The sequence below is a fragment of the Cygnus atratus genome, chromosome 14 (assembly GCF_013377495.2).
Source record: "Cygnus atratus isolate AKBS03 ecotype Queensland, Australia chromosome 14, CAtr_DNAZoo_HiC_assembly, whole genome shotgun sequence".
Lineage (NCBI taxonomy): Eukaryota > Metazoa > Chordata > Aves > Anseriformes > Anatidae > Cygnus > Cygnus atratus.
In genome coordinates this window covers 7898232-7910716 of record NC_066375.1, presented here as the reverse complement: position 1 = coordinate 7910716, position 12485 = coordinate 7898232, and the positions used below count along the sequence as shown (strand labels likewise).

Below are 12485 nucleotides of genomic sequence, written 5' to 3'. Positions count from 1 at the left end.
CTGAGAGGACAGCTACCTTGTCTGTTCTCCAGGAATGTGGCCACCACCTTGTAGAGCAGCCAGTTACTAATAAAGGAATTTAGAAGGAATATGAACTAAAGATCGTTCATCAGCTAAGCAGGGACAGAAAGTCTATGGAGAATATATATGCCATTGCTCAGAGTGTATCAGTCTTTGTGACACTTGGGCATGATGGAAGGCCTGTGGGATATGGAAGAAAAAGAAGGAAAGAAGCAGAAATGATTGGCATGATGGCATACTGCCTGTGTCGAAGGAGAAATCAGTCTATCTGTTAAGTAGAGGAGGAAGGGAAGGAAGACATACAGATGGTCTGACTCCCAGTAGTGACAGGAGCAGTTGGTCTCCTCTCTTTCTGTTAGTGACAGTTGTTGTCGCCTTATTTTGAAGTCTCCTAAAGAAAAAGTGGGAGTCTCTATGCTACTGAAAAGAGCAAATGGATCAATCATGTAACTAATCTTAGCCGTTTGGTCTAGGAACAGTGATTGAGGTTGGTGGTGCTGGCGACAGCCCACAATAACAGACCGTGCACCTTCTCCCCAGGAACTTCAGCCTAAGGAGGAAAGAAAGGTCTGTAATATTTATTACAGAAAAAGGTCTTTTAGTGTCAAGCCAGCTACTGAGTCCATGTTTATAATGCTGCTTTCCTAGTGGTAACAGATAACAGCTCTGGACCCATAGCTGCCATCTCATTCAGTCCCATTTCACTGCAGCATCTTTTTAAACAGGCTAAAAGGACACCTTATGCACGCACACTGCTATCAAAATAGGAAGGTGCCAAAGAATATCACCCCAGAGTAAGATTACTCCCTGTAAGAACTCTGTGCTGCACCCAACAGGCTCCATTTCACCTAAGAAGCAGGCAGTGCTCCAACAAACTTGGGTATGCATAGAGAGAGAAGGATGGTTCTTGGTTTGGGGAGGAATAGAGCATTTGCTCTCAAGAAACCTTACTTTCTCTTCCCAATGCTACCCTTGCCTCTTTTCCTTTCAGGGTGGTGGAAAAAAACATCTATCTTTTGCCAAGATAAAATTTTCAGGAGTACATGAAATGTTTTGGGACCCGTCAGGCCCTTTTCCAAAGTAAGCCCTACTAAATTTCAATTATTTTCCCTTAAAAAGCAAAAGAAAATCACCAGATTTTTAAAAGATTTTTTTTTTCAGACAGTCCACTAATTTCAAAGAAAGCCAGTTATCCAACAGCTCTCTACGTAGAACAAGTGAAATAACAAGAATTTAAAGCAGATCGAATATACTGAATCAACCCCTTGCATGGATACCACCATTAATTCATTTCAATTTCATTTAGCTTAATTCTCTTTGGAACAGAAGCATACTCAATCAGATTAAGGCTACTTTAATTCACATTTGTCCCCTCTAATGTGACATCTTACATTTATTTGGATTAAATTCCCTTCCCACATTTAGAAAATTCCTAAGCAAGCACAAACTTGGAACTAAATCACTACCAGAAATGGGACGTGATTGTCTAAATCATTTTGATGCCACTGGATATTTTATACTTTTTTTTCCCCCTCCCCCTGAAAATGTCTGCAACGACGGGCTGAGTGGGAAAGCCTTTGCCACTTGAACCTCACCCACAATTCCACCCAACTCATGAGTGCTTCGTTTGCCTGCTCTGCCCAGAGGAAAGGAGGACACGTGTGCCCTGCACAACCCTCCCCTGCCCTCCTGGGGCTCCTTCCACCACAGCAGACCCTGGAGCTGCCCCAGCAGCTGCATGGCAGGCTGAGCAAAGACCCCATTTCTTCTTTATTTTTTTAAAGGAAGTATACCAAGATTGAAAACAAAACAAAAACAAAAAACAACAACAACAACAAAAAACACAAGGTGGTGTTTATGACACCACTCCGAGAAAAAGAATAAACTTTCATAATGAACCGAGTCACATCACTGGTGCACTTTTGGTCTGACGTGATCCCCAGAGTGCAGATTGGGAACAATTAGAGTGTTTCTGGAGAGAAACTGAAAGTTAGTGATAGACACAAGGGAAGACAGCCAGGATGTTGTTCATCTTTCACGGCAATCTAGGCTGGACCACAACTACCCCCAGTATCAAAGCAGAGAGAGTTAATGAGAGGTTGTCTCCCATCTCGGTGCATCTGGAGCAAATCTGCAGTGCTTGCACACAACTTCAGCTGTCTGAAGATTGTTTTATCCCCAGCATTCTCCAGGAGAGGAGTGTTTGCAACCCAAGATATAAAGACAAGATGTTGTTTTCCATTTTTTCTCTCTTTCTAAGCAAGAATAATTTGAGCACTGGTGAAAAACCCCTACAGCCCTTTTGGCTAGAAGGTTGCTGCAGATTTAGTTATCATATGATCAGTTTTTTTTTTCAGAGAGCAGTCATCAAAACTAACCTGTAGTGACCTTTTTTCTTTTTAATTTTGTATATTTTATTTTATATAATGCAAAACATTAGTTTGTGGGAAAACTGGTTCTCAGGAACTGTGCAGTTTTTTCCCTCCTGATACATTGCTGTCAGCAAGAGGTATCTCCGGAAGTTTCAGCAGTGACATGGGTGCACAGTTAGACCCAGTGCAGGTCAGGGAGGATTTGCATTTCTGCAAGACGGATAATGCTGGAGAGCATTACCATTTTGGCTATTTTTACGCCCTGTGATTCAGCAGAGACTCCCATACCTCCCTGCACAACCAGCAAAAGATTTCTCTATTTCTTTGCAAAGGCTGAGCCCAGAGTAAGCAGAGTGTGTTACGGAGGAGAAATGATGCTCTCATTACCCACGATTGCCTTTAGCTCGGTCACATCAGACATAAACATGGAAGATCCCTTCTCTTTCACGGCATCCCCTTGGTGATGCCATGCAAAGCAAAGCCCAAGTTCTTGTGCAAAAGCAGAAATGATGCCCAGCAGTATGCAGAACTCCAGCAAGGTGCCACTGAGTTACCGTTAAACCATATTCCAAAGTTTACCTTAGTTCCTTGAAGGGGTCTGCCCTGACATTGGGAGTTTCTATAGATTTAGGGAACACTGTGCCTTCTGCTCCTGAAATCACAAAACAAAACAGAAGACAAATTGTAAACATTATAAGCTGTTATCAGGGGAGTGATTGTCAAATCATACCTAGGTGCAATTTAACCCATTCCCTGACCCCATTTCTCTCTTGCACACATTGCTTCTGTCCCCAGGAAAAGCCAGACCTTGATTACCTGAAATTGGTTGCCTTGATTACAAGTGGGATTTGCTTGCAACCTGCACTTCTGGTTGTAAAAGCAGCTGCTTGTACCCTGAGCGTGGGAAGTGTTTGCTGACCCAGCTGATGCAGGGAGCTTGGAAAAGATACCTCCTTGTTAACAAGACTTCTAATCCAGCTACATCCCTCATTAATGAACCTGCATGCATGTCAAGAAATTATCTTTTGCTCTGAGAGATACTCAAAGGAGAAAACCAAATTTTGGCTCAGTCACTGGAAGTGGCTCAGGTCAGGCTGTGCTTTTGCCTGGGGAAAAGGAGGGAGGCGTTCTCTGGCTGAAATGCAGCACAAGCAGGCAGGAGATGGGGCTCTAGTCCCAGTTCAGCCACTGGGTTGATGTGAGACCCAGAAGTCATTTAACTTCTGCACATTTCCCCTTTCTTGTACAGACAGTGGGGCGGACAGCACTATCCCGATTTGATGAGTGTTTTTAGATTACGAGCTGTGAACTGCTAGGTAATATTAAACAGCTTTCCTGAGTTTCAGGCCACTGTGATCCCCTGATGTGACCACCTGCATAACACAGGCTGGACGTTTTCACCCAGCCATTTCTGCATCAGGTCCATATTTTGTGACTGCTTCTTAAGAAAGATGTACTCTTCCTATTTCAGTTTTAAGCCAAAGACAGCCTGTGTCATCCTGTGGTAAGCCTTTCCACTGTCTAATTGTTCTAATTTTTAAATGTGTATCTAACCTGAATTGGTCTCACATCAGTTTTCAGCCACTAAATTTTCTTGGGCCATTGCATGCCAATGAATAGGTCCTGCACGAACAGAAATCCCCACCTTCCGTAGGTGGTTACTGATGGTGACCCAACCACATCCACTTTCTCTTTGATTTTCTTGAAAGTAACATCTTTCTAAATCATTCCTAACCTGAATGATTCACATTTTCTGGGCTTCTTACTGCTCCTTTTCTGAACCCATTCCACTTCTAAAACACTCTACTCAAGACCTCAGGACTGTACGCAGGAGTCCCCAAGGGGTGTCACTACTGCTCCATGCAGCACAGCGGCACTTTCTCTCTGCTACTGAAACTTCCACAGCTAACACATATGTGAATGACAGTCTTACCACACCAGTGCACTAGAAATTTGTTTCCTGATCTCTAGAATGTAGCTGCCTACTCAGTGAGCAAGTATAACCTACATTCCTGAATCTGGACCTGCAGTCTCGTATTCAGATGCAATGTGACCAATTATCCAATGCAAACTTTACCAGTGGCATTTAAAGAAAAAAAAATCCTTAATTTTTTCTTTGATAAAGCTATTGGTGCCAACTACAGATCCTGACAAGATCTTTTAGGTACACTGTTTGAGATCTTTCTTAATATGTGCTATTAAATTTGTTACCTATGTGCACTCTGGAAGTCAGCACTATAGAATAAAAAAATATTCTGAGATGACGCAAAACACACAAACACAACATCCTTCTGTAACTACTGTTCTAAGCGAGAAACACACGTGGCTTCCACATGACTGCTCTTTCCTTACAGTGAAATAGATTAACGAAACCATCCCACTGTGTTAAATGAAAATCAGAATAAAAATAAGCACTCCATAAAACAAAAAGCAACTCCTACTTTTTAACCAAGAGAACAGCAAAGTAATCTCAAAGATGACAAAAGCAGCCTAAAGTTTGAGGCTTTATACTTGGGTATTAAAATTGATCCTATGGCCCAATACAGATATTTATCTCTTAACTTTACTATAAGTCTTCATTGTTACAAGTTGTCAAAAGCAGCTGTAACTTGCCAACCATGAAGGTTATTATTATCTGATCTGTCCTCTCTCAACAGTTTCCAAATGATTTAAGTCTCTGCTTATCCACACAATTGCCTTGGTTATTAGCTTTGCAATGAAACTTAGCGGAAGACGCAGCCTGCACATATCTGCATAATAGCACAATGATTTTTGAGGTGAGAAAGATGAGATAGTAAAGCTGGAGAGGTGCAGATAGATATTCTGGCAGCCTTTCCACTTGCATTGCTTATTTGATGACTCTGTTTATGTGGATAATTATGTCGTTTTTACACACTAAGTGTAAGATCTACAAGTAACCAGAACTGTCTGAAGAATAAGGGAGAACTTTCGCGTATTTCTAATGACCTGGAACTTTCCAGGTGTTCATTATTTTTTTTTGAACACAGGAAGCAACTTTGGAAACAAAACCAATGGAGACTCCGATGTAGTCATTTCAGGAAGGCCGAAAATAAAAAAAAAACCCCTCCTATTCCTTTCATCCATCTCATTTTCCTTTCCCTTCATACAGATCTTAGACCCTCTTTTCCTCTGTTCATCATTCCCCACATCCATGGAAGAGTCCTTTATGCACTGAGAACAGGAATGAGATTTCCAAATCTCACCCTTTTTTCACCCTTTTGGTATGAATTAGAAGTGAAGGCTACCTACCTTGATAAGGCTTACTGCCTTGACAGTATCATCTCTTATTATTCCCTCTTAAGAACATGAGCTCTCCCAAAGGGCCGCCTGTCCCCGTCACTGTGTAGGACAGCAGCCACGAGGGGATGCTGAGGAACCAGGACTGAGCCATCCCATCCCTCCCTTGACTCTGGCTGTCAGCAGCTGAGGGACACCTTGAGCTGGCTGTGACCACCGGAGAGACACCGATAAGCTTTTCTCACCTCTCTTTTTGAACCTCACTATCATTTTATTTATCCCCAGTTCTGTACCAAGGGACTCACAGCTGGACTAAATATTCTGGAGAAGTTCATCTTTTGGTTTCAACTTGCTGCCTGCTGATTTCAGTGGATGCTTGTTCTGCCTTGGACTGTGAGAAACCGTAAATATCCATTCTCTATTTTTTTCCGGCCTACCTGAAATGCTATATGTCTCAAACGTGTCCAATGCCACCACCCCTCTCTCTTGCACAATGAAGAGCCTCAGGCTCTGCCTGGGAGATCGGCAGCTCCCCAGACATCCTCCATATGGACATTTGTATCAAAGTCTGGCTCTTGGCCACTATGGAAGTCCCCAGCCAGGCTGTGATAGCATCAGTGCTGGACTGTGTTGAAAGTGAAGTTGTTAGGCTGGAGGAAGTGACTTCATTTAAAATTTTTACTAAAGGCCTTGGCACAAAAAGAAGGAAAGTTTGAGGGAAATATGCTGTCAATAGTGAATTAGTCCATCTTGGGTCTGCAGAGGAGGATTGGGATGTCATGGAAAATAAATGAGTGACCTTAGGGAGTGGAAGAAGAGAGAGAGAAGGTAAAAGTTAAAAGTATGAATCTAAGGCCAAGTGCTTAGAAAGTAGTGAGGATTTCTGCTCCATATTGGATGCTTCCTGGATGGTAAGATCCCATAAAGGGGCCAAGGGCTACTCATGATTCATAGCAGCAGGACAGGGCCAAAGGGAAGGAAACCATGACATTAAACTGAAAGGGAAGAGGCAAGACTAACAGGAACATAGGAACATGAAAAAAATCACATTTATTAAGAATCACCAGTGAATCCTTGAACTATTAAGCAGCCTCCAGCTCATCCTCATTTGAGGAAAGTGTAGAGAAAGGAAATATTGTCTGAGTGCAGGAATTGAAAATACCTATCCTACAAAAGAAGACTAGAAGGACTTGACTTTTTAGTTCAGCAGAATGACAATGAAAGAAGGATATGAATGCTGTGTATAAATACATTAGGAGGATAAATAACACAAAGGAAAAAGAACTACTGACTATAGGTCAATGTTGGCATGAGAGCAAATATCAATAAACTGGTCCCAAATACATTTTGGAAGAAAAGCAGGTGTTTTCTAGCCACCAGGGAGCAAAAAATGGAAACAGCTTTTCTCTTAGAGTAGATGTGACAGACAACAACAGATTTGACAAAATCATGATTATAAGGTGTGGAATCTCAAAACGGGGGACAAGATTTGCAAGACCAGAAGGTGCCTTCCAGTCTTGCACTCCCACAGGCATATTTTCACTATTCCCTACCCTAGGAATGAGGGTTGTGGCAAACAGTACTAATGCATGCCTCCCACTGTTCAAGAATTAGCTGTTATAATCTTCCTTCTCAGGCAAAGCTACTATATCCCTCTTCTTCCTTTACTACGCATAAAGCAAATTTAAATTAACTATTGTATAACAGAGTGTCTACTTCCTGGGTTATGTTATTAAAAAATCTGCTATCTACCATGAGAAATGCATAGTATAAAATTTCCATTTCATTGCAAAGTACTGAAAATATTTTTTCACCTTATAAGACTTGCTGCTGCTAAGGGCAACTTACCTGCAAACGGCCAAAGACAGTTAGGAGAAAACAATCATTTAATTTGTATTTAAACATACTGTATCATACATCCCTAAGCAATAAACTATTCTTTCTCACAGTATTATATCAGAGCGAGTTCTATTAAAAGCCATACCTACCGATTCCTTCTTCTGACACTCTGTAATTTACCACCAATAAATGTTCATAAACAGTTTGACTGAAAAATCCATAAAGCCATTTCAGCTTTATTTTAAGTTCCATTTAATGTCCCTCAAAAATGATTTCATCAATGTGTTTCCATTAGCTGGTTCTCTGCCCAATAACTTAATTCCACACAATCAGTCAGGAACTTATAAAGCATATGACAGAATCTACCTAAAGTGTTCTGAATCTCCATAAAGATTCACTCAGTGAATGTTTTTTTCCCCTCTAGTGCATAAGGTGTGGGGGAACAAACATCCAAGACCCCTGTATACGTTCACTTCGAGTGAGATCAGAAAGCAAGAGCTTTATAGCAAGGGAACATACAGTGTTCAGTCTCAGTTTTGTTTCCATTTGCTTGGTTTTATTCGTGTTTGTCTTCTTTTCTTTGAGAATCAAAAGAAAGACCACATGAGAACAGGTTTGCCAAGTAAGACTGACTTTTCTCTGGCACTTCAGGTTTCTTAGATGCCTACTGCCACATCCAGAAGACAAGCCTGGTTGAGGTTGGACCACTGCAAGTGAGCTTCTGGAGTTACATCCAGCTTCTGGATCTCTTCTTGCCTCCCTCATCCTACTCTGCACCTGCTGTGGGAGCCTGGCTTCAGCAGCTTCAGTGACTTCAGCAACTTCAGTTCTTGCACATAAAGACACTGTCTTCTTGCTGCAGAGCACATGCCAGGCACAGCAAGCTGCCCTCGCTGTTTCCAACATGGAAGCAAGAAAAAGAGTCAGTGGACTGGGCTTTTTTGTTTTTATTTTTAATCCCAGTTTTGCATTGAAACAAAGCAGAAGCATCATGTTAAGTATCTATATGTTGGTCTGCCAGTCTCCTGCTGAAGAGCATCTTTTGAAGTGTTAGCCCTCTTCATACAATTTGGAATTGGCTGATCAATCTCATGAGCTTTGTGAGAAAAAAAAAAAAAAGGGAGATTACTAACATCCCAGCAAGGCAAAGGCTCTTGTGTGACATCAATAATGGCTGGATGCCATTAAATCTGTAGGAGAGAAAGAAATTACAAATGCCCCAGGAAAGGAGCAAGTCTCAGCTGGAACATGCGTTTTCTTAGCCAGCAACAAATCCAACCAATGGAAAGTGGGACCTTTTGTTTTTCCTGTGACCTGCCAAAGTACCTGAGCTGCATGACACTGTCCTGGCACCTTCCCTAGTGCAAGGTGTCTCCCTCCAGCCAGAACTGGGCTCCTGCCATTGTGACAAGATACTGCTCACATCCTGCTCCCTCTGCACAAAACTGTTGCTCTGGCCTTCCACTGCTATCAGCTGGAACAGAGAGAAGAATCCAAATGCAAAGCCATGATAGGTATTTTTAGACCAATGGTTGATGCTCTTGCTGTCAAGGGTAGGTGGCAGTCAGCTGAACAGCACTCGGGGGCGAACAGAACATGAAGGGAAAAAAATCAGGTTTCCACTCAGGTGGAAATACACCTGGTTAGCCATTCCCCACTTTCCTTCATTTTCCTTTTTTTGTTTTTCTTTCTAAAGGACACTTTCCTTTCCTACTCTGTGTGTTCTTCAAGTAATAATTCCAGATTCAGAGTACCCCTGAATATTGCATATCACTGTTTTATGATGAAAGCAGGATCTCAAAGCCCTGTGACACATGTGGTGATTAAGTTGGTTTAAGCCTGTCTTCTCCTCAGCACACTACCTTAACATAGTACTGTGCAAATGAGAGGAGAAGAAAAAGGATTTGCTCTGAGTTTTTTTCTAGCTCAAGTCAAGAGGCAATGTATAGCATGCTGATGATCTCCAGAAGCTACCTTCATTCCCACTATTATTGATCAGGACGCATTCAGCAATTTGTTCATGAAAATACTCATCTGATGAGGTTCTCTCCTCTGTAAGTCTCATTGGGGTAATATGTGATAGTCTCAGGAAAGTGTCTGGGCAAACAGATGTCCAGGAAGTAAATCCAATACAATATAGGTAGAAATGATTTGTGCCCACTTCTTTTAATTCCTAGCTTTAAAAGCCTTATTCATCCCTAATTTATGTTTTTAAATGGATGAACATAGTAATTGCTGTTGCTCCCCTTGAATCCCATCAAATCTGAAATCAATGAATTCTATTTCAGGGCCTAACAATAATAACATGGCTAGGTTAAGCCACTGCATTGAATAAAAGACATAAAGCTTCATTCATATTTCTTTCTAGTATAGGATGAAAATGGTTTATTCAAAGGTCTGTCTGTATACCTTCATTGTCAAAGTGTTGGGGAGTTGTTCTTTTAAGGAGAGTCTATATAATGAATCATGTGCAGCATCAAATGTGTTTTTAATAAAAATGCAATATAAATTATTTAGAATCTGTTAGCAAATATCTTTTTGTCTCTTTCACATCTATATCTTAAGGATACAAACTTCATGTTTTTGTCTTGGCACTGTATGCACATGGGGAGTGAATCAACCCTTGTGCACTGGGCTGTGGTTGAGTCATGCCAGATGGGAACTCCTTGTGAATCCAGCACCACCAGCTCTGCTGGGTGGAGGAGAAGAAGTTATCTGACTCATAGTCCTAAGAAATAAATGGAGCCTGGTTTTAAGCTAGAAAACTTGCAAACAACAAGATGAGCAGCAAGCTCTAAGACAAGCATGCAGATCATTAGTGATGCGTGTGTCTGTAGACATGTTGAACTTCAACAGCCTAGCTTCAGTGGTTGATTGTCTGAGAAATACAAAGGGAATAATATAAAAGAAATGAAGGGCTTGTATCCAAACTGAGCAAATACATATGAAGAAAAGTTGATACAACCTATGCTGACCTCTAGATATTTCCATCTCATGCAGTTTTGGGGTCTTTCAACATTTTCTGCAGCTCAACAATAGCAATGTCATCACTGAAATCCTTTGAAGCTGTTCTTGGCATTCTGGTGTAATGTTGCAAAGAAACTCAGGAGAGCACCTGAAGTGGGAATACCCAGTGGAAATTTATCAAGGAGAATATTCTTTCTGCTTCAAACAGGTCAGGGTTGTGAAGGCTGGGGAAGACACTTAGGAAATAAAACATAAATCTGCCACACTTTTAAACTTGATTTCAGTGCTTGGTAAGTGTACAGTATGCTTCTTTCATAATCCTTGTGACATTTAATCAATATTAATCTGATGGTGGATGATTCTTCTTTTTCCTTAAACAGGATTAAGGTAACACAATCTGAACACACATTTCAGCTTGGACTAGAAGCCTACACACTTTGCATAAATTCTAGCCTTTTTGCCTGGGATGTACTTTGAAGTAAAAGCAAACACGCAAAAAAACCTTCTTGGTATATCTCCCTCCCGACACACATTGTTCTCTCCAACAAAAGACAAGTTTACAATCTGGATAAGTGGATTTTGTAGAAGAAGGGCGATGTTATTTGAATTCACCATTAAAAGGAATGGGCAACAGATATACCTACATATATCTATTGCCCTCAAGGCAGCAAAGGGTTTTGAAGTATTCATTTGAGAATAGCATGTTTGTTCAAGCTCTGGTCATTTTAATTTCTTCCGTAATACAATGGGAGAAAGAGTTTTTTTTTTTTTTTAAGAATCCAAAAAGTACATCCCAATCTCTGGGGGGAACAAACAACCCAGTTCAACCAAATCAGTTTTTTTTTTTTTCTGTAAGGTTTTTGAATCCTTTCTCTGTCACTTCTGATTACAGATTAAATCACTTTCTCATGCCTGACTTTTAGTTTGATACAGCAACAGCACAATTCCTAACTGAGAGCAAAGAAAAATTTTCTTGTGGTTTTAATCACTGACAGAAAACATTATTTTTTCTCGCTGCTCCTTACTTTTGCTAAACAAGATTTCTTTTTCAGCACCACAGCAATGCAATGAGTACAAAGAGATTTGATGAAACTCCGCTGCCATGTCTGAATGCTACAGACGGTTGTTTCCAGTCTTGGTGGTGCCTGAGCTGGAATCTTTCACTTGCATTTATCAGCATCTTTCCCTAGTTTCATCATTTTATTCTCTGTCCCTTTTCCATAGGACCAATGACTACATGACAGCTTGGCAATTGCTCCAGGACTGCATTAGTATTACTGCTTAATTACCTACAGAGAGTGAATAGGGAGTGTTCATAACCGCTTCCTAAAGAAGTTCATACATCTTCAGCAAAAGGTCAAATGCCTGTCCAAACCTCGCGAGCAGCATGGCTAATACGGTCACGACACACTTGTTTCTCTTGCCAAGAGCACAGAAGGGAGCTCTGGAGCAACTGCTGTGTCCAGGTGCCTTTGAAGCAGCCCGAGCGAGCAGGAGCTCATTTGCAACTGGATGAACTGGGAAAGGCCTCTGACACAGGGCTGATGGTACCATGTTTGTTTCCAGAAGCACAGCACGGTGCCACAGCCATGTTTTGACTGCACCAAGCCAGCTTTGAGTCGGTTGCAAGATGCAACTGCTTGTCAGCTGCTTTTGCACAGGAAAAAATAGCAGTCGTAAAATATTTCAATCTGCAAAAAAATGAATATCATATCTCTGTTTCTCCTGAAACAGCCACCTACAAGCCTGTAGAAAGGACATGTTTTTGTTTTGTTTTGTTTTCAGGAAAATGTACAAAATCCACAACACAAAGATTCAAGCTTGCCATTTATCCCCAGGCACAAAGTTGCAGCAGACACGATGGTGAAGCCAGAAAGCTCTGCTTCCTCTTTGGCTCAGGTCTGATTTCAACATTTGGCTACAAAAGTTCCTCAGTCTGCAATAAACAAATCGGCAAAATACCATTTTGCAACCATAATGGCTGCTGTAAAGGCAACTGTGCATGTCCTGACCCATAAACAACCATTT

At 41.2% G+C, this 12485-nt stretch overlaps 1 protein-coding gene across 4 annotated transcripts in view; it reads right to left on the bottom strand.

Annotated features, from left to right (window-relative positions):
- The window catches only part of SGCD (sarcoglycan delta), a 138637-nt gene that overhangs the window by 30560 nt on the left and 95592 nt on the right, over nt 1-12485 (bottom strand). For all 4 annotated transcript variants that reach the window (XM_035559604.2, XM_035559605.2, XM_035559603.2 and 1 more), the window contains exon 6: nt 2973-3045. In XM_035559604.2, coding sequence (XP_035415497.1) covers nt 2973-3045 — 73 coding nt within the window. The remainder of the gene's footprint in view (nt 1-2972; nt 3046-12485) is intronic.